At 47.7% G+C, this 21,598-nt stretch overlaps 1 protein-coding gene across 1 annotated transcript in view; it reads left to right on the top strand.

Annotated features, from left to right (window-relative positions):
* Positions 1 to 21,598, top strand: part of CCM2 (cerebral cavernous malformation 2) — a 52,891-nt gene that overhangs the window by 28,434 nt on the left and 2,859 nt on the right. The window contains exons 3-8 of the mRNA XM_011946784.1: positions 12,158 to 12,241; positions 12,702 to 12,885; positions 16,412 to 16,548; positions 17,827 to 17,962; positions 20,736 to 20,793; positions 21,479 to 21,590. Of these exons, the coding sequence (XP_011802174.1) occupies positions 12,158 to 12,241; positions 12,702 to 12,885; positions 16,412 to 16,548; positions 17,827 to 17,962; positions 20,736 to 20,793; positions 21,479 to 21,590 (711 nt within the window). The remainder of the gene's footprint in view (positions 1 to 12,157; positions 12,242 to 12,701; positions 12,886 to 16,411; positions 16,549 to 17,826; positions 17,963 to 20,735; positions 20,794 to 21,478; positions 21,591 to 21,598) is intronic.

Here is a 21,598-nt window from a genome sequence, read left to right on the forward strand (position 1 = left end):
GAACTCCTGTGCTCAAGCGATCCTCCTGCCTTGGCTTCTCAAAGTAATAGATTACAAGTGTGAGCCACCATGCCCAGCGTATTATTTATGTTTATCTAATTGAATATGTAATTTATGTACATGGTTCAAAATTCAAATGATAACAAAGAGATTCTTGGTGAAAAGAAATCATATGCGTCCTCTGTGGGAGGAATTGCTGAACCAGATTCTCGTGTCTTTACAGTCTGTCCATATATGAGCATACACATGCATTTGTTTCCCAAATGATTACATGGTGTACACTGTTTGCACCTTGCTTTTTACACTGAACAGTATATCTTGATTTATCACAGAGTGTTCACATTAGCACACATAAAACTGCCTCGTCCATTTTAATAGTTGCGTGATATTCCCTTAGATAGCTGTGCCATACTCTATTTAACCAGTGATTTGTTAATGCATTTCTAATTTATTTTCAACTGTTATACATGTTTTACTCTACCTATAGGATAAATTACAAAAGTGGAGTTTCTAGATCTAAGGCTAGGTTACTTTTTAATTTGACATACGTTTCCAAATTGCTCTTCATAAAGGATTGAAGTCAGTGCATACGTGAGGACTCTGTGAGTGTGCAGGCGGCCCTCTACCTCTGCAGGTTCTTCACCCGAGGAGTCAAGCAACTGTGGGTTGAAAATATTCAAAAAAACAATAAAAAAACCACTACAACAATAAAAAAAATACAAATTTTAAAAATACAGTGTAGCAATTATTTACATAACATTTACATTGTATTGGGTATAAGTAATCTAGAGATAATTTGAAGTACAGTCTTGGCCATATAACAACATGTTGGTCAACGACAGACTACATGTATGGCAATGGTCCCATGAGATTATAAGGGAGCTAAAAAAATTTCCATTGCCTAGTGACGTAGCTATCTTAACATTGTAGCACAATGCATTACCTTTTCTGTGTTTGAATGTATTTAGAGTCATAAATACTCACCATTGTGTTACAGTTACCTGCAATATTCATACAGTAACATGCTGTAGAGGTTGTAGCCTGGGAGCAATAGGAGCAATACCTTATAGCCTAGGTGTGTAGGAGGCTATATGTACCATCTGGGTTTGTGTAATTACACTCTGTGATGTTCACTCAATGATGAAATTGCCAAATGACAGATTTCTCAGAATGTATCCCTGTTGTCGAATGATGCATGACTGTTATACAGGAGGAGTGTAGGTTATGTGCGAATAATACTGCCATATTGTTTGAGGAACTTGAACATCTGCAGATTTTGGTATCCCAAGAGGCTCCTGGAACCAATCCCCAGCAGATACTGAGGAACAACTGTACCTGTTTCCCTACCCTCTGAGGAACACAGTGTTTATTCAAACTTTTTGATCTTTGCCAGTCTGATATTTTAAAAATGTTTTCTTATTATAGTTTGTACTTATAAGTGAGGTTGAGTGTCTTTCAAATGGTCAAAAGTCAGGTCTCTTTCAGACTACATTTCTAGATCCATTGCCCATTTTTTCTAGTGGGTTGTTGCTGCTTTTCTTATATCTTTGCAGTAGCTCTCAGTGTGTCAGGTAAGTTAGTCCTCTGCTGTAAAGTTAATTTTAAATGTTTTCCCCTAGTTTGTCATTTATCTTTGTTCATCATTATCTTCAATTGGTTCTCGTGCAGCAGAGCCTGAAACTGGGGATCATGTTCCACTGATCTGTTAAGGGCATGCTCAAGAGAAAGAGTGAAGGGGATAGGGTAGGGCAGAGGGGAAAGATGCCTGAAAATCATAGACTCGGGTTAATTTCAACCTGATTCATGCTCTAAAGCCTAGAATGCCACAGCTCGGTGAAGACAGAAGTAGCTTAGGGTGTTACCCATCCACACTCAGAGCAGCGGGGGGTCCTGGGTGGGACACCACTGCTTGTACTACACTCCACCCTGTGCTCCCTCATCCATGTATTTCTCAAGTTAAGTTCACTCCATCCAGACTCAGCTTCTCCAGAGGCATTTGGTCATAATTTCTGGAAACCTCTTCAGATGAACTACAGCCCTGACTACTTCAGTGGGACCCAAGGCCTCATTCAACCCACTGGGGACATGACACCATGTAGCAACTATTGGTTTAGATGTAACTGCATCTTAAAGGAGAGGGGGCATCCTTTCAGGGTGTCATCTCCCAGTCTCCCAGCTGGCCACAGCTTTATCAGGATGACCGCTCCAGGGGCTTAGGATTTTTTGTTTTTTTTGTTTGTTTGTTTTGAGATGGAGTCTTGCTCTGTCCCCGAGGCTGGAGTGCAGTGGTGCGATCTTGGCTCACTGCAAGCTCCGCCTCCCGGGTTCGCGCCATTCTCCTGCCTCAGCCTCCCGAGTAGCTGGGACCACAGGTGCATGCCACCATGCCCGGCGAGTTTTTTGTATTTTTAGTAGATATGAGGTTTCACTGTGTTAGCCAGGATGGTCTTCATCTGACCTCGTGATCCGCCCATCTCGGCCCCCCAAAGTGCTGGGATTACAGGCGTGAGCCACCACGTCTGGCCACACACAGCTAATTTTTTGTATTTTTAGTAGAGACGGGATTTCACCTTGTTAGCCAGGATGGTCTCAATCTCCTGACCTCATGATCCACTCGGCCTCCCACAGTGCTGGGATTACATGCGTGAGGGTGTTTTATGGGACATTGAATTCCATGGTCATGTGCCTGCTGCTGTACCTCCTTTAGCACTGAGTCCCTTGATCCAAGGTGATGGTACATGCTGTCCCACATCGGCAACCACACGCCCCACAAGCCCTTGGAGAGTAGTTTGGCAGCTGCTGCAGGCAGGAGAGGCAAACCCTTATGTGGAGCATGTGCTAATTTTTGCCAGAACAATTGTTTCTTATTGCAGGGTCAAAGGAGTTCTGAAGTATTCAGCTGGCCGGCAGACAGGACAACTGGTTGGTCTCTTTGAGGGGATGATGCCTTATCAGGGCTGCAGAATTGGTATCCTGCCGGCAGGTCTGCCACGGTGAAGGGTTGTAGTGTATTTGCTTGTACCTAAGTATGTGAACGATGCTTGGGATTTTCTTTCTGTCAGCTGTGTATTGGGCTGTGGGTGCAATTCACGGGAGAGGCTTCAGAACACCTCTGCTGGGAAGTGTTTGGGTTTGGGCCACCTGTTCCTGCAGCTGGCACTCTTAGCAGTCTTGCACTAAGAACGTGAACATGTACTGTTGTCCATCCTACATGAACATCAACAGTTCCTGATAGTTTTGAGGAAGAAGTGTTTACCACATCAATAGCTACAAACCATGTACCCAAGATTATTTATTCACTTGAGTAAAGATTCCATTTAGCTCAGTTTGTGGCAGTCTACAGTCATCTACCACAGTTTACCCACTATAGTTTCTATAGGAGCCAGACTGGGCATGAGATGGGGACCCCTACCCTGTTTCATTTACGTTTTCAAGAGCAGCATTAATTTGCTTTTCCCACTGGGAAATGATACTGTTTTTGATTTACTATGGCCAGGGGTCAGAGGTCAGGATAAATTTCAGGGGCTTCCAAATGGCCTTTTCTACTTCAGTAGCTCTTATTCTTTAGATCAGAGGACCAATAGGAGGATTCTACAAAGTGCTAAGTATGTCCGTTCCTCTTGTATTACGTCTCTTATATTCAGGGAAGTGGGCAGATGGCCACCAGTTGAGTCTTTATCCAGGGGATGCACTTTGAGGTGTACCTGGCTGGGCTTCATGTATTATCTGACTCCCATATGTTCCTACTCTGTGGAGGACCTCGTTGACAGTTTGGGTCCCTAAGTATCAGCATCGTCTCAGACCCTGTATTTCAAAAACCTCTGAAGACTTTCAGTTCCCATGGTACTTTTACCCAGGTGAATGAAGTTGCTTTGGGGAGAGCTGGGGAAATCACTGTGGCGTGTACTTGCCTTGGTGTTGCAGATTGACTCCCACGCAGGCTTGGTCTTTCCTTCAGTCAGTGTGTCTGAGTTTGAGAGCTGCTCCAGATCTAGAAACGGAGTCAGGAATTGATACTTTGCATTGCAGAAGCTCACCTTAGCCTTCTGCTTATTCCGTTTTGATTTTTCTTGTTTATATATATTAAGCAGCACCCTTGTTGGCTTCATATCTGTCCTGCCCATGGAAACTCCAGCATTCTGTCAGCCGTCTCCATAGATCCCTGCATGGAGCCCAGGCTCCCCTGGCTGCTATTTTGACCTTGCTGCCTGTTACTAGCTGACACCTACACCTGCTCTATGCGAGTCAGTGCTGCTCCCTGGCTTCTGCTAGGGAGAGTCTTGTTATCCCCTTGCTCCTGGGGAGCCCAGTTCTGTACAAGCACACCTGATGGTTAGCTTCCCCTTCGGAGGATGGCCAGCACAGAGCTTCTCAGTGATGCCCATGGTCCTTCTGCACACTCATTAGTGCCATGGTTGATGGAATGCCATCATGTTCTCCTGAGGGACATGGGCCGCTGGTGGGCTTTCCTGTCATTTTGTAGGTCAATTGTAGTATGTCCACTACATATTGTAGTATGTCCGAGCCTTTCGATACCTGGATCCACTTTGCCACAGCAGTCCTACAATCTCCGCTTTAATATGAGTCATCACTTATGCTGAACTTGAAGAGCCTGCCAGCAGTATCTGAGAATGGCCTCTGGACCCCCCACTCAGGGTGTTAAATGCTGTGTTATAGTATGTGCCCTAGTAGAGAAGATCTCCCATTCAGCTTAATGTTCTGTCCCCCTGGATCCAACACCTTGAGGTCCTCTCCCAGGTACATTCTTCAGCTCTGTCAGAACTCGTTAGGCACATCCTGTAGTGAGTCCCAGCCATGAGAAGTGGACAGGGCAGATTCTGGGGAGAGCAAGCATTATCTCATGAGATTCCCATTTCATTTGAGGCCTATGTGTTATATTCAAGCAAGGAGTGTGGGGAGGGCTTCTGTCGTACAACAAAAGGGGATAGGTCACTTCTGTAGGCATAGTTTTAAGAAGAATTTGAGGACTAAGTTTCTCAAAGGCATTTACCCAGCTATCCCCATCCCAAATCTCAGAATCCTGTTCCTTCCCTGTCAGGGCCCAGACCCTGCCATGGGGAACCTTATCAATCAAGGCCAATAAAGAGAAGTTATTGGGAGACTGATTTGGTATCAATATTAAAAAAAAAAAAACAAAAACAAACAAACACTTTCACTGTATCTTGTCAGAAGTTATTTTTAGAAGAACTTTCTGTTTAGAGCCAATTCCCCTACCCCAACCCCTAGACAAGGTGCTTGAGGAGGGGGTGAGCCTGCCAGCATGGAGCTGTGTGGTTGGCAGTCAGGCAAGGGTGTGTGAGAGGCTGCCTGGCCATACTGTCTTTTTTCACTAATCTCAGAACTAATGGAGCTGATGGCTGGCTGGTCAGATGTCCCCTTGCTCTCTCTCTGCTTCACCATGGTCCTCTCTCTCGTAGCTGTGCTCTTGGCTTGCTGGGACAGTGGGTGTAGGCTGGGCATGGCATTGCCATAGGGGCACTGGGTGTTGGCCAGGGGACACCCAGGAGACAGGGTTTCCCAGGGCAGATGGGGAGCCCATTGTGAGAACTGTCCAGGAGGCATACATACTGTGTCCTATTCAGATACTAGAACAAGGATTAGAGCTGTACTTTTTCTTTACTGATAAAAGTTGCTTTACTTATATAAATATTTCACAGTGAAAGAAATCTCAAATGAGTAAAGATTCATCCCTATAGGAAGAAAGTAGAATCGTGAATCCTCTTTAGAGGTCTGTGAGCCTGAGTTTTTGAAGCATCGTGGCCAGATTTTGGATAACACCAAAGAAAAGCAAGATAGTGATGGTGATGTGTCATCACAGCCACAGGGAGGCCAGGGAGAATTCCTGTACAATTCTGTAAACTTAATTCCGGGGTACTTTTGTTTCAGCAAAGCACTTGACATGTGACCCCATCGTAGTCAATATTTTTTATTACCCTTTTGAGAACAGAGAATAATATTTGTGGATGATGCAAAACTAGGAGGGATAGCAAATGAAATTATTGAGTAAAACTAATAAGATGAAATTTTTTATTGTGGTAAAATATACATAAGATTTATTATCAGCCAGGCCTGGTGGCTCACGCCTGTAATCCCAGCACTTTGTGAGGCTAAAGCGGGTGGATCACGAGGTCAGGAGCTCAAGACCAGCCTGGCCAAGATGGTGAAACCCCGTCTCTACTAAAAATACAAAAAAATTAGCCGGGTGTGGTGACGGGTGCCTGTAATCGCAGCTATTCGGGAGGCTGAGGCAGATAACTGCTTGAACCCGGGAGGCGGAGGTTGCAGTGAGCTGAGATCGCACCACTGTACTCTAGCTTGGGCGACAAAGCGAGACTCCATCTCAAAAAAAAAAAAAAAAAAAAGATTTACTATCTTAATCATTTTCAAGTGTAGAGTTCAGTGGCATAAAGTCAATTCACACTGTTGTGCAACCATCAGCACTGTCCATCTCCAGAGCTTCCCATCAGCTCTTACCGAAACCGTGTTCCCATTAGACAGTGCCTCTCCATCCTCCTCCCACAGCCCCTGGCAACCAGTGCTTTACTTTTTGTCTCTATGATTTGACTACTCTAGGTATCTTATGTGAGTGGAATCATACAATATTTGTCCTTTTGTGACTGGCTTATTTCACTTGCCACGTGTTGTAGCATGTGTCAGCATTTCCGTTGCTTTTAAGGCTGAACAATATTTCGTTGTATGTATAGACCACATTCTGTTTATTCACTTATCTGTCAATGAACATTTGAGTTGTTTCTTGCTTTAGTTGATTGTGAATCATGCTGCTATGAACATGGGTGTACAAATGTCTTTTCAAGCCACTGCTTTTATTTTGTATATATACCCAGAAGTGGAATTACTGAATCATATGCTTATTCTGTGTTTAATTTTTTGAGGAACCACCATATTGCTTTTCACAGGAGTATCATTTTACATCCCCACCAGTAATGCACAGGGTTTCAATATCTCCATATCTTTGCCAACAATTGTTATTTTCCCTTTTTTAAATAGCCGTCGGGGCCGGGTGTGGTGGCTCATGCCTGTAATCCTAGCACTTTGGGAGGCTGAGGCAGGAGGATCAGTTGAGCTCAGGAGTTTAAGACCAGCCTAGGCAACAAAGTGAGACCCCACCCCCGTCACTATTAAAAAAAAATGTAGCCATCCTACATTTTTGCATTTCCCTAATTACTATTGCTGTTGAAAATTAGGCTTGGCTTATCAGCCATCTGTGTATCTTTAGAGAAATGTCAAGTCATTTGCCCCATTTTTAATTGTGTGAGCTACCATGACCAGCCTAATTTTCTTATTTTTAGTAGAGACTGGTTTTCACCATGTTGGCCACGCTAGTCTTGAACTCCTGACCTCAGGCGATCCTCCTGTCTTGGCCTCCCAAAATCCTGGGATTGTAGGCATGAGCCACCGCCCCCGCTACAATGATTGATATTTGAACAATGAATCAGCCTTGCACACCTGGAATAAATCCCGCTTGATCGTGGTATATAATTATTAATATATTATTGGATTCAATTTGCTAATATTTTATTTAAAACTTTTGGCCAGGCATGGTGGCTCATGCCTGTAATCCCAGCACTTCGGGAGGCCAAGGCAGGAGGATCATTTGAGCCTAGGAGTTTGAGACTAGCCTAGGCAATGTGGTGAAACCCTGTCTCTTAAAAAAAAACAAAAAAACAAAAAATACAGGCTAGGTGCGGTGGCTCATGCCTGTATTCCCAGCACTTTTGAAGGCCGAGGTGGGCGGATCAGTTGAGCTCAGGAGTTCGAGACCAGACTGGGCAACATGGCAAAACCCTGTCTGCCTCTACAAAAAATACAAAAATTAGCTGGGCCTGGTGGCATGTGCCTGTAGTCTCACCTACTGGTGGGAGGATTGCTTCAGCCCGGGAGGTTGAGGCTGCAGTGAGCTGTGATCGTGCCACTGCACTCCAGCCTGGGTGACAGAGCAAGACCCTGTCTCAAAAATGTATGTGTGTGTATATATATATATTTATTTTAGTGGTTGCCTTAAGGTTTACAATATACATTCACAACTAATCAAAATCCACTTTCAAATAATGCTGTGCTGCTTCACAGGTAGTGCAAATACCTTGTAACCAAGTATTCCCAATTCACTCGTCCCGCTGCTTATAACATTGCTGTCATTTATTTCATTTATCCTTAGGCTACAGTCACCCAATACACAAATTTTATTTTGAACAAACTGTTAATGTGTTAGAGCAATTAAAATAAGAAAACAAAAATACTAATTTTACCTACCTTTATTTCTTCTCTGATGCTTTTCCCCTTTACATAGATCAGAGTTTCTGACCATATCATTTTCATTCTCTCTGAAGAAGTTCTTTTAACTTTTCTTGAAATGTTAAATCCCTGAGTTATTGTTTTTCTGAGAAAAATCATTTCTCTTTCACTTCTGAAGGGTAATTTCACTGGATACAGAATCAAATAGTTCCCTCTCTCTTCTTGCTTGGATAGTTCCTGAAGAGAAGTCCAGTGTCATTCTTTTTCTTGCCGTTTTATAGGTAGGGTGTTTTTTTTCTGTGGAAAAAATCTCCAGATTTCTGCAGAAGAGATAGTCTTCCTTTCTGATTTTCTTTTTGTCTTTGATTTCTGCAATTTGATGTGAGTTGCCTCAGTGTAGATTCCCTGCTTTTTACCTTTTCGTGGTCTCTGACCTCGTTGGATCTGTGGGTGGGTGTCTGACATTAGTTTGGGGAACTTCTCAGCTCTCATTACTCCATATAGTTATTGTGTTCTTTTCTTTCTCTTGATATCCTCATTGCACATATGTTACACCTTTTGTAACTGTCCCACAGTTCTTGCATATTCTGTTTTCTTTGTTTCATTCTTTTTTCCCTTTGATTTTCATGTTTGGAGGTTTCTGTTGACTTAGTCTTAAGCTCAGATTGTCTCTCCCTTGGCTGTGTCCAGCCTCTTGAGCTTGTCGAAGGCAGTCCCCATTGCTGTTACAGGACTTTTGCTTTCTGGCATTTCCTACTGATTGTTGCTTAGGGTTTCCATCTCTGCTTATGCTGCCTGTCTATTCTTACATGATGTCTACTTTTTCCATTAGAGCCATTACCATATTAATCGTAGTTGTTTTAGATTCCCAATCTGGTAGTTCCAAAATCTCCACCATGTCTGAGTCTGTTTCTGATATGAGGAACTTAGGCATCGGGTTAATAGGCCTTAGTGTGAGATATGTTTGTCTGGCTGGGAGTTGGGCTGTGTTTACTGTTTGCTGCCCTTGTAGATGCTGGGGGATAAAATCTCCTGTGTGTCCTTGTTTTTGTGTTCCATTGTTTTTGGGTTTTCTTCAAGGTTCCTTCTTAAATAGAGTCTGAAGCTTGCAGTTCTTGTAGGTGTGCATCCCTGTTATTACACAGGGGTCCTGTTGATGTGGCTTTCAGGGGAGAGGAAGTGTTCTGTAGTCCTGGAATTAGGTCTCAGTGTTTTAGTGAGCCTGTGTCCCTGGGCCGTGGCCTTCACATGTACTTCTTAGTTTTGTTTTTTTCCTCCCCCTTAGGAGAGACATAAACGATAGAGGAGGCAGGAATTGGGTGTTTCCTTACCCCTAGGTGGTTAGGCTCTGGTAAAATAGTTTTCCTTGAGGAAAGGCCTTTGTTAAGGATAACAGAATGCTCTGGTCATTCCTTTTTCTTTTTTTTTTTCTTCTTTTTTTTTTAGATGACCTCTGAGCCCTTTATATGTTGGTTGGGAAACTGGAGTGCTGTGGCACCATCATGACTCACTGCAGCTTCGACCTCCTGGGCTCAAATGATCCTCCCACCTCAGCCTCCTGATTAGCTGGCACCACAGGCACACTGCCATGCCCAACTATTTTGTTGTTGTTGTTGTTGTAGAGATAGGGTCTCACCATGTCCCAGGCTGGTCTCAAACTCCTGACCTCAAGCAAACCTCCCGCCTTGGCCATCCAAAGTCCTGGGATTATGGGCATGAGCCACCACACCTGGCCTGGTTATACTTTTAAATGATGTATTTTCCCTCCTCCTGCCAGAGTATGAGGAGATGTTTCTCCAGTCTCACCCTGACAGTCTGGTGGGGCTCCTAGTGGTAAAACTCAGGCTGGTATGGGGACCTCCCCAGTGACTGTTCCCCTGGAGTTTTTGTCTCATACTGGTCCATGCTCAGTCTCTGCCATTTATCAGTTCCCCTTTCCTCTCTGCTGGTGCTGGCTCTAGGGTTTCTGCTGCGCAATGAGCTGTGATTCTTAGCATTGCATATCTGTCTCTCCATCTTTGGGGTTATTGTTTTTTCGTGTGACCTCAATTATCTGATGGATCTAAGAACAGTCATTGATTGTAAGTTTGCCAGCTTTCTTGTTGTGAGGATGGGAGTGATGACTTCTGAGCCCTTTACAAGCTGGACAAGAAATTGGAAAGTCCCATTTCATTCTTTTTTAATAGAGAACTTAACTGTGTGAGGTAATGAACAACTGAAAAATGTTGAGTGCAAGAAGCCTGTTCTTGGGAAGAGTCAGCAACCCGTTTTAAAAAACAGAAACATTAAAAATGTTACGGTGGTTGGTGAGATACAGGCAGGAGCACAGCAGGTACACTGCTGCTGCCCACAGCCTTCTGCACCTGAGGCCCTGTGTCATGGAGGTTTGCTAAGCCAAGTGCCTCACAGCCATGTGTGACCAAAAAAACCTGTTTACTAAATGTTTTAGTCTGTTTTGTGCTGCTATAACAAATACCACAGACTGGGAAATTTATAATGAATAGAAATTTCTAGGCTGGGCATGGTGCCTCACACCTGTAATCCCAGCACTTTGAGAGACTGTGGTGAGCAGATTGCTTAAGTCCAAGAGTTCAAGACCAACCTGGGCTACATGGCAAAACCCTGTCTCTACAAAAATTAGCCAGGTGTGGTGGCACACCTCTGTAGTCCCAGCTACTCAGGAGGCTAAGGTGGAACAATTGCTTTGAGCCTGGGAGGCAGAGGTTGCAGTAAGCCAAGATCACGCCTCCTCACCCCAGCCTGTGTTACAGAGTGAGACCCTGTCTCAAAAAAAAAAGAAAAAAAAATTGTTTAGTTCTGGGGGCCAGGAGGTTTAACGTTGAAGGGCACAGCTGGTGAGGGGCTGCATCTGCATCTTATGTTATCCCAGGGCGAAAGGTGGAAGGGCAGGAGAGGGAAGGGGGTCAAATTCATTTTTTGACCTTTTATCAGGAACCTGCTCCTGAGATAACAAACCCCCTCCCAGGATAACAGCATTAATCTGCTCACAAGGGCAGAGCTCTTGTTGCCTAATCAGCTCTTTTTTTTTTTTTGGAAAGGAGTTTTGTTCTTGTTGCCCAGGCTGGAGTGTAATGGTGCAATGTCGGCTCACTGCAACCTCTGCCTCCCGGGTTCAAGCAATTCTCCTGCCTCAGCCTCCCGAGTAGCTAGGATTATAGGCATGATCCACCACGTCCAGCTAATTTTGTGTTTTTAGTAGAGACAGGGTTTCCCCATGTTGGTCAGGCTGGTCTCGAACTCCCGACCTCAGGTGATCCACCCGCCTTGGCCTCCCAAAGTGCTGAGATTGCAGGCCTAAGCCACCGCACCCAGCCTAATCACCTCTTAAAGGCCCCATCCTTAACACTGTTGCATTTGGGGACTAAGTTTCCAGCACATGCTTTTTGGGGGACACTTTGAAACCATAGCACTTCATTTTTCTATTTATGCTCATTTCTCAGCTGCGTTGACTTTTGCAATTGAGTAAGTTTATTTTTTAGTGAAGTTGTGCATGGTGCCATTGTTTTCAGTTTCCCCAGCAGTGACTAGAAAACACTGGCCATCCCTGTTTTAGAATATGAATTCTACCAAAACTAGTAGTTTTGGTACTAGTAGTTTGGGATGTCCACTGCAGGACTTTTGATGATGACCTTCACTGTAGAATAGTAGGAGACGGAGCAGTACTGTCCTCAGCCAATAGAGATTTCTGTAAGAACCCAGGACTCTCTTTCCTAGAGTTGGCCCTCCACACGAGCCAGATTGGAGACCCATGGGCCTGGTGGCCCGAGTATGAAGCAGTTGGTTTGTGCTCTCGGCAGTAGTGATGGTGGTGTTGGCTCAGCTCCCATTTCTCATGGCATTTTTTTTCTTCACTTTCTTTCAGTATTTAGGTCAGTTAACGTCCATACCAGGATACCTGAATCCCTCCAGTAGGACTGAAATCCTGCATTTCATAGACAATGCAAAGGTAACCCTATCCTCTTAACCCTGTGCACTAGCCCTCAGCCCCCACCAGCCCTTGGTCCCTGTACACTTGGCCTCGTGGCTGTGAGGAATGAGCCAGTCTCATCACATTATGGGTACACTTGGCTCTTGGCCATAAAGACTATTCCTTAGTATGGACATTAACTTGATTCTCGAGACTTGCTCCATGTGATTTTGGGCTATTTCCGGAATTTACATTTTCAAGATATTTCAAACCACGTGCCGTAAGTCCGAATCTGAAGGCAGTTCCAGAAGAATCCCCAAATGGTTTGAACGCATTGGTGTCCCTGGAACAAGCACTGTTCTGAGGGGAATAACACTGACCTTATTCACTCAGCATTTGTCACATGTGTGACATCAGCCAGCACAATATTCTCAGGAGAAGAGCCCCATGCCGGTTGACAGCTGAGTCTGCATTTCTGACGCCCTGTGGTTCTTTCCAGAGAGCCCACCAGCTTCCGGGACACTTGACTCAGGAGCACGATGCTGTGCTCAGCCTGTCTGCATACAACGTCAAGCTGGCCTGGAGGGACGGGGAGGATATCATCCTCAGGGTGCCCATCCATGACATCGCCGCCGTCTCCTATGTTCGGGATGACGCCGCGCACCTGGTGGTCCTGAAGACAGGTACAGGAGGTCAGGGGTCAGGAGGGTCCTTGTCCTAAGGAGTACATGTGTGAATTTTATGAAGTTCTGGAGACAGTTTTTGCAGCTTTGTGTTGGGTGCTGCTGTTTGTCATGACCAAGAGTTGGCTTTCCTGTCTCTGAGATCAGCCAGAAGAGGGCTTGAGATCAGTTACCAGACACTGGGAGTCACTGGCACAGTAAGAGCCTTTGGGGACTCAGCAATACTGGGATACAATATTTAGGACTGGTATCCTGTTCCTCTGCCCGGCGGGGCTCCTGTTGACTCCCACTGGGTACACTGGAGTTGCCTCTCTGCCTAGGTGTGGTGGAGCCTAGAGAGAACGCAGTGGCTAGGGACCTCACCTCAGCTTGACTGACATTTTGAGCTCTGCACAGTGTCCTTAAAGCAGGGACAGCAAAGATGAGACCCAGACCTCCCAGGAGTTCTTGGTCATAGAGGTTACTCTCTGTGTGTCCTTGCTGCCTGCTGCTTTCACAATGGGATAGAATTGGGCAGAATTGGGCAGAATGTTATTTTTGGCTGTGGTGAGTACAGTGATGCCTCACTGGACCCTATCCCAAGCTGCCCATTAATTTCCACTGGCTTCCAGCCCAGGCATTCATGCCACTGAGGATGAGGGGAGAGACCATGGTTCACCCTCCCTGTATTTTGCCCCTCCCAGTCCTGAGTTTTAAAGCTGGCGTTGCGGTAGGGACAGTATCCTGGGTTCCTTGGATCTCTGCTGGTGACTGGGTTGATCCCAAAGCCTTTCATTTCCAGAGGTCCAGTGGCAGGGTGTGAAGGGGTCACAGTGGGTCTGCCTAGACCACATACTGTGTTTGAGGTAGCAGAGAGGGGAAGTTGTTGTTCCATTTAAGGTCAGTAGTTCATTGAGAATCTGGCGAGTGTGTTCATTATTGACCCCTTGAGCCATGAAGCTGCCAGCTTGAGTGCGCTCTTGAGATCTGTCCACAGAAAGCCTGTGAGTCTAGATGCTTGGAGTTGCTGTGGTCACAAACTACACAGGGAACACTGGTGGGGTTTATGAAGGTGACTGTTGCTCTGCTTTGTTCTCTGTGTAGCAGTAGCTTAGACTTGCGTACATCCTCCCCAACACAGGCACACACCACACCTACACACATGTACATTACTCACCCTGTCTGGCTGAGAAGGCTGGCTTGGTGGCTACTTCTAGCCATACTGTCCAACACCATGGTGACCCTCCTGTTTTTCTACCTTTGGACCCTGCGGGAGGCCTTAGGCCTGGGCCATCCTTAGGGACAAGGAGTGAGGAGACTAGTTTCTGACTGGCTTCCTGCAGGTGTTTCAAGCTGGTGGAGAGGGGATATAGGCCCCCCCTTTATTTCTTCTCCTGCATAACAGTTTCTCAGCTTTAATTATTAGAACACATTGCTAAAGGAAATGGATAACAGATTTTTTTAAATGGAGAGAGAATGAACGCCATAGTGAGAAATTTTCCAAAAGTAGATGAAAAACAGGACCTCTGGTCTTTGAGAGAACGTTTGATTTAAAGGAAGAGAGTGAATCCCTGGGTCCTGGGGGCCATCTTTCTTGTCTTTGCAGATGCACCGGAGCAGTGTTGTGTCTCCTGTGTTACATGAGGCATGCTGTGTTTATTGTTTAATTTTTAAAATATTTTAACTTTTTTTGTTAAGGATGAGGTCTCTCTATGTTGCCCAGGCTGGTCTTGAACTCCTGGCCTCAAGTAATCCTCCCGTCTTAGCCTCCCAAAGTGTTGGGACTACGGGCATGAGCCACTGCACTGGGCCGCCATGCTGTGTTTAGGATTAGGAATCCAGAGTTCTCAACATAAGAGACCGGCAGGTGAATAGCTAACGTTTACTCAGTGCCTGCTGTGTGCAAGCAAGTCTCTGTGTCTCTTTGGACCAAAAGTACCCTGGTATTTGGGATAGCACAGGAACAGGGAAGTTGGGGGCCAGGTTAGCTGCAATAGGGTCTATGTGGCAGAAACTGCTTGGAGGGCGGTGACTTGAGTTGGTGCCAGATGTGGCAGGGTCACCCGTGCACCCACAGTAGCACTTCCTGGATGATACAGGAGAGGCGTACAACTTGCTGCCCACATCCTTAGGCTGCCCACCCTGCTTCCTTGAGAACTGCCACAGGTACACACCAGGGAGCCAACATTTAAAAAATGTTTAAAAGGTAGAGATTTCTTACCAAACTCATACCAAAAAAAGAAAAAAAGTAAAGGGAAACAAGTGAAATTTTTTTTTTTTTTTTGAGACGGAGTCTTGCTCTGTCACCCAGGCTGGAGTGCAGTGGTGCGATCTCGGCTCACTGCAAGCTCCACCTCCTGGGTTCACGCCATTCTCCTGCCTCAGCCTCCCGAGTAGCTGGGATTATAGGCTTCCACCACCACGTCCAGCTAATTTTTTGTATTTTTAGTAGAGACGGGGTTTCACCATGTTGGCCAGGCTGGTCTTGAACTTCTGACCTCAGGCGATCCACCCACCTCGGCCTCCCAAAGTGCTGAGATTACAGCCATGAGCCATCGCGCCTGGCCAATTATTTTCAATAATATATTTTATTTAGCCCTCTGTACCCAAAACATTATCACATCAGTATATAATCGATATAAAAATTGTTGAGCTACATAGCATTCTTTCTTTGTCTACCTCTGAAACCCTGTGTATAATTTGCACTCACACGTTTCAATGTGGACTCATCCCATTTTGCATACTCAGTAGTTCTGTGGCCAGTGGCTGCCACAGGGACAGAGCAGCCCCAGGAGTCTCACTGTGGGGTTTGAGGTACAGTCCCTTATGGAGCCTGTGTCTGTGCGCATGCGCCTACCTTGCACCTGGCCTGGGACAGCCTTCTTCTCCCTCCTGAGGCTGGCCTGCCCTCCGACACCCTGGCACTAATGGCACTTCTAGGTTTTGTTTTCAGTCCTGAAGTCCTCCCAGGGTGGTCCGAACTGATGGTAAGAGCCCTGCTTTCTGGGGATGGGCCTCCCTCCTGCTATCAGGAAAATCACTGGGTTACTCCATGTATTTCAAGAGATCCTCATTTGTCTAGGGAGGCGATGGGTAGGATGTTAGAAACAAGGGCACTGGGGTCTGACCATCTAGATTGCCACGTGGACAGTGCAGCTCACACGCCCTCAGGCCTGGCCTTTCACCTCCCCCTGCCTCCGTTTACCCATCTGTAAGAAGGGAACTCCCTCAGAACACATGGAAACCTCCTGGAGGTGACTGTTCTCAGAGTTGTGTATGTGGTCTGTTGTATGTGAACTTGAAGCATGTGAAACTACAGGATGACGTGCAGCTCTGGTGCCCTGGAGCTCAGGGGTCATGTGTTTCCACCCTTCTTTAGAGAAGCAAGGTGTGTCTGGTGCAGGCCCTTCACCCAGGTCGTTCTGTGGGTGCCTGAGCCAGGTAAAGGTCCTCTCAGCCTGTTTCCATAGCGGCCTCAGCTGTTGCCTCAAGTGCCCCCATGCCTGCCCTTTCACTGCACTAACCTGAGATGGTATTGACTTCTTAGCCCAGGACCCAGGGATCTCCCCCAGCCAGAGTCTGTGTGCGGAAAGTTCCAGAGGTCTCAGTGCAGGCTCCCTGTCGGAGAGTGCAGTTGGGCCCGTGGAGGCATGCTGCCTGGTCATCCTGGCTGCAGAGAGCAAGGTGAGACTCTCGCCCCACTCACTCAGAACCGAGTCCTGTCCCTGGCTCCTCCCAAACCCTGCTCATGGCCAGCTCCGCCTGTGGCCCCACCCTGGCCATACCCAGCACAGTGCTGGGTACTGCCCTGGCCCCAGCTACTTCCTCTGCCATTGCCTGTCCCCGCCTCACCCTAGTCCCCGCCCAGCCCCAGCTCTCTGCTCAGCCCTGCCCCAGGCATTGCCCCCATCCTGGCCCTGCCCACAGCTCCTCTGCCCGTGGCTGCATCCCAGGTCCTGCCCCAGGCCCAGGCTCCCTAACGGTTCCCACCCCTGTGCCTTCCGACCCTCCCATCTCCAAGCCCCAGCACCTTCTCTGAGACCACCTGGCTACTGAGCTTTTTGCTTATTCTTCAAGGTGCCCCCACGCTGATGGGCAGGCAGCGGCAGTCACCTGCCTGGGAGCTGCATCCTAGACCTGCCTGGTGTTCAGGACTGTGCTTATAGATTACTCACCACCTGGAAGAGCCAAGGGCCGGGCCCTTGTAGGCTAGGATTTGGGGCCCCCTCAGCCACCCAATAGCTGTGGGGGCTTGGCAGTCACTTAACACCTTTCTGTTTAATTTCCATATCTGTAAAATGGATACTAGTGACCACCCACCTTAAATATATCCTGTAATGAGCATTTCTCAGTGTTGGTACTACTGTCATTTTTAGCCCGATAATTTTCCACTGTGGGAGGCTGCCCTGTACATTGTGGGGTGCTGAGCAGCATCCCAGCTTCTCCCCTTGTGACAGCTGAAAATATCTCCAGATATTGCTACATGTCCCCTAGGAGGGGTACAAAAATTGCCCCAGTTGAGAGCCTCTGCTTTAGACAGCACACTGTTATAAAACTGTTTTATAGCTGTTAGAAACGCCTCCAGGTGGGCTGTGATACTGATGGTATCTTCTCTCACCTCTTTCCTGGGCTGGGATAGGGTTGTGAGGGTGTTGACAGGTCAGGTTAATGGAAAGAGGACGTAGGGCTGGCAGCTAACACTTGTGCCCTGCACAGTCCTCTCACATTTGCAAAACCACCCCTGGGCCATGTGGCAGTCCTAGATGTGGAGTCCTGGGGCAGTTGGCTAGGTCTCCCTTTTGACACCCCTTTGGGTAAGTGAAAGGCAGAGGGACACATTCTGGCATCCGATCTTCATTCATGTTGCTTGAGCATCTGGGCTGCCCCAGGTATCCTGGAAGCTGCTTGGGAAGGCGCAGTCTCCAGCCAGACTGACTGAGCAGCTGCTGTCCCCCACTGCAGGTTGCTGCCGAGGAGCTTTGCTGTCTGCTAGGCCAGGTCTTCCAGGTTGTTTACACGGAGTCCACCATTGACTTTCTGGACAGAGCGATATTTGATGGGGCCTCCACCCCCACCCACCACCTGTCCCTGCACAGCGGTATGTTGAGTGAGAGTGGGCAGCGGGTGGGAGCAGGGACAGAAGGGGCTACTGCAGTGGCCCCCAGCTCCCCATGAGTTACTCCTGGAATAGCGCAGTTACTGCCGTGACATGGTGGCCTTTTGTTCCCAGACTTTGCTGTTCACATTAGCCCATAGGGTTTCATCAAGGCAGAAATGTCACCTGTCCTTGAGCGGGTTGCACCAGGTCAGCACGATGGCTTCCTGGAATACATTTGGGGTCTTTGAACACTTCTTTGGAACCACTTGTGGCTAAAGTCACTTCATTTAACTCAGAACAAAGAGCCTGGAGAAGGCTGCTAGCATTGGGGCCTGTGATGGAATTGGGGAGGCTGAGAGTGGATCTGGGGAGCCTCCTTTTTGGTATGCCGGGGCCATGGCATACTCTTAATGTGAAACTCCTTCCAGGACCATGGCCAGACCCATGGGAAGCTGCTCAGGCTGCCTGGGAGGTCAGCTGGCAGTGGTGGAGCAGTGGCAGATGGGGAAGAATCGAAGGCACCCCAGAGCTGCCTCCTCCTGCATGACCCACACAGCATTTTCAGGAGTCTGTTAGTCCATTGAAAACACTTCATCGGCAAGCTCACTTGAGTTAAGTCTTCAAAAACATCATCTGTTTTTCAGATGTATTACTTATTGAGGATTAATGGTTTACATAAATCAGGCGCATAAAAAGCTGTTGGATGCCGGGTGTGGTGGCTCACGCCTGTAATCCCAGCACTTTGGGAGGCTGCGGTGGGCAGATCACCTGAGGTCGGGAGTTCGAGACCAGCCTGACCAACATGGAGAAACCCCGTCTTTCCTAAAAATACCAAAAAAAAAAAAAGCTGTTGGAAACAGTGTGGCTTGTTGAGTGCAATTTCTTCTTTTTATGGAGATAAGTCCCAGCCCTCTACCCTTTCCCCAGTAACACACATCTCAGTGAAGAGAGTAAATGGTGGAGAACCCTGGGGAAGCCTGTGCCGGTGTGAGGGCTGCTCCTCAGTGCCTCCTCTCTCCCTTTCTTGCTGCTGGTGCCAGAGCCCTTTGTGGGCACCTTACGCCCTGTGTTGGCACAGCAGCTGCAGAGAGGACAGCTGCTGAGCTCTCAGGCATGCTCTCCATCTCATTTAGTCCTCAGTGACCCAGTGAGTTAGGTGCAGTCTTCATCCCCATTTTAGAGATGGGGAAGTGGAGGCTTAGAAGTCAACAGCATATCCAGAGGAATGTACCATATGAGTAGCAGACGATTTATCAAACTGCCATTCAGTTCCAGTGTGATTGGTTTAGCCCTTGTGCTTTAAAATTCCCAAAGGGCCTTTTTTTTCCTTTAATAATTTTTTTTACTGAGAAGCACACAAGTCATACATGTACAGTTGAATGAATTTTCACAAAGTAAACACATCATGTAACACCACTACTGAGGGCTGCTGAAGTGGGCTTCTTCCCCTGCCAGCCTTTCCCAAGACCTCCCCTTGGGATCCACACACAGATGTGCACACATTATGCACACCCATACGCACAGGCATGCATTCTCTGCTTATTTCTGCCTTGGAGTATTGCTTGCTGTGTTCTCTCTACTCCAGCTATGCCAAAACATCGCAGCATAAACAGCAGAAATATATTCTTTTATAATTCTATACATTAAGAGTCCAATGTGGGTCCCACTGGGCTAAAGTTGAGGTGTCCACAGGGCTGGTTCCTTCTGGAGGCTCCAGAGAAGCCATTTCCTTGTCTTTCCAGCTCCTAGAGGCGGCTGCATGCTTTGGCTCATGGCCCTTCCTCTGTCTTCACAGCCAGCCACGTGACATCTTCCACAGTCACATCTTCCTTTGACTCTCAGCTTCCTCTGCATTTCAGGACTCTTGCAATCACATTGAGCCCACCCAAATTCTCCAGGGTCATCTCCCTATTTCAAGGTCAGCGGATTAGCATCCTTTATTCCCCTTTGAAATTGGTAACATATTCACCAATTCCAGGGATTAGGATGTGGACATCTTTGGGGGGTCATTATTCTGCTCTCCATACTTACCTTGTTCCTAGTGCCAGAAATGTCCCTTTTATCTCCCAGCCTCCCCCTCTGCTCCCATTTAAAATCTTACCCTCTCCGCAACACTCACCTGCCTCACTCACAAAGCTTTCACTCACTGCCTGCGCTCATGTGGAAATGTGCCTTCCTCAGGTTTGGAATAGCAAATTACAGTCTGTGTCACGCAGACCTAATGTCATTTGTTGAATGTAGTTGCTCAGTGTTGACCCTTTGCTGGTCTGAGGGTCTCAGGAATCCTGTGGCTTCATTGGGTTCAGATGGGGAGTCAGACTGCCCGGCTCTGACTGTGGTTTCTGCTGCGTGACCTGGGCCAAGTTGTGTAATCTCTTTGACTGACTTCCTTGTCTACAAGTGAAGACAGGGGTGATATGTGCCTGGGTTAAAGGAGACAAAGCCCCAGTAACCCTGCGTGGCACATGAGTGATACCTCAAAGACAGCTTTTGTTGACTCTGGCCATGGGTAAATGTGAACTTCAGCCCAGCCTGCAGCAGGATTTGCATTTGCCAGGATCCCCAGGAGGGGTGTATGTGGGCTCAAGTCTGGGGGCCCCTGCCCTGAGGCACACAGCACATTCCAGAGTGTGGGCAGCTTGATGAAGGACAGCAGGGTCCCTGAAGGCCAGGGCTGCCGCTGTCTCCTGTAAATACAGCAGTGGGCTGGACTCAAAATGCCTCCCCACCATGTCCCTGAAAGTCATCTTAGTTTTCTGCATCTTCCTTACAGATGACTCTTCTACAAAAGTGGACATTAAGGAGACCTACGAGGTGGAAGCCAGCACTTTGTGAGTGCACATGCCACCAAGCCGTGCGGTGGGACACGCACCAAGTGCATTGCCCAGTGTTGTCCAGGCTGCAGCCAGTCGGCGCCCCCATCTCAGCCCACCCTCGCTAAGCCATCCCCAGACCCACTGTCCCCAGCTTAGTGAATGGTTGAGGCTGACTGGCCGCCCTCTCCTCATAGACTTCTAGAGCCCTTGCTGTCCCTCTGGTCTCTCCCTGCCCACCTTCCCATGGCTTCCCAAGAGTGAGCTTATAATAGGCATGTTGGATGGAGGTGTTCCCCTGTCCAAGCCTGCCGAGGCGCTGGCCTTCCAGCCCGTATCTGCCACTGCCTGGGCCTCTGTAATACTTCAGCCCACTGGTGCTCTCCATTCCTGCCACCCCACAACCCCGGCTCCTGCCTCCGAGCCTTTCGCTTCCCCCTCCCAACAATGCTGCCCACCACCTTGACCTATGTACTCCCTCCCTTCACTCAGAGCCCACCTCAGAGCCACACCCCCGGGGAGCCCCAGGACCGGGCCAAGCTGACCACCCTGCACCTCAGCCAGCTCTCCTCTTACCATCATCACTCACATTCCTCTGTTCAGGGACAGTGACCCACACACACAGCATGGACTAGGTTTCCTGAAACGTGTGTGGGACGGAGGGTCAGGGAAGCCACCGCTCACATACCACGTTCTTCCGCAGCTGCTTCCCTGAGTCCGTGGATGTGGGTGGTGCGTCACCCCACGGCAAGACCATCAGTGAGAGTGAGCTGAGCGCCAGCGCCACTGAGCTGCTGCAGGACTACATGCTGACAGTAGGCCT

The sequence above is a fragment of the Colobus angolensis genome, unplaced genomic scaffold (genome assembly GCF_000951035.1).
Source record: "Colobus angolensis palliatus isolate OR3802 unplaced genomic scaffold, Cang.pa_1.0 Scaffold253, whole genome shotgun sequence".
In the NCBI taxonomy this organism is placed as follows: Eukaryota; Metazoa; Chordata; class Mammalia; order Primates; family Cercopithecidae; genus Colobus; species Colobus angolensis.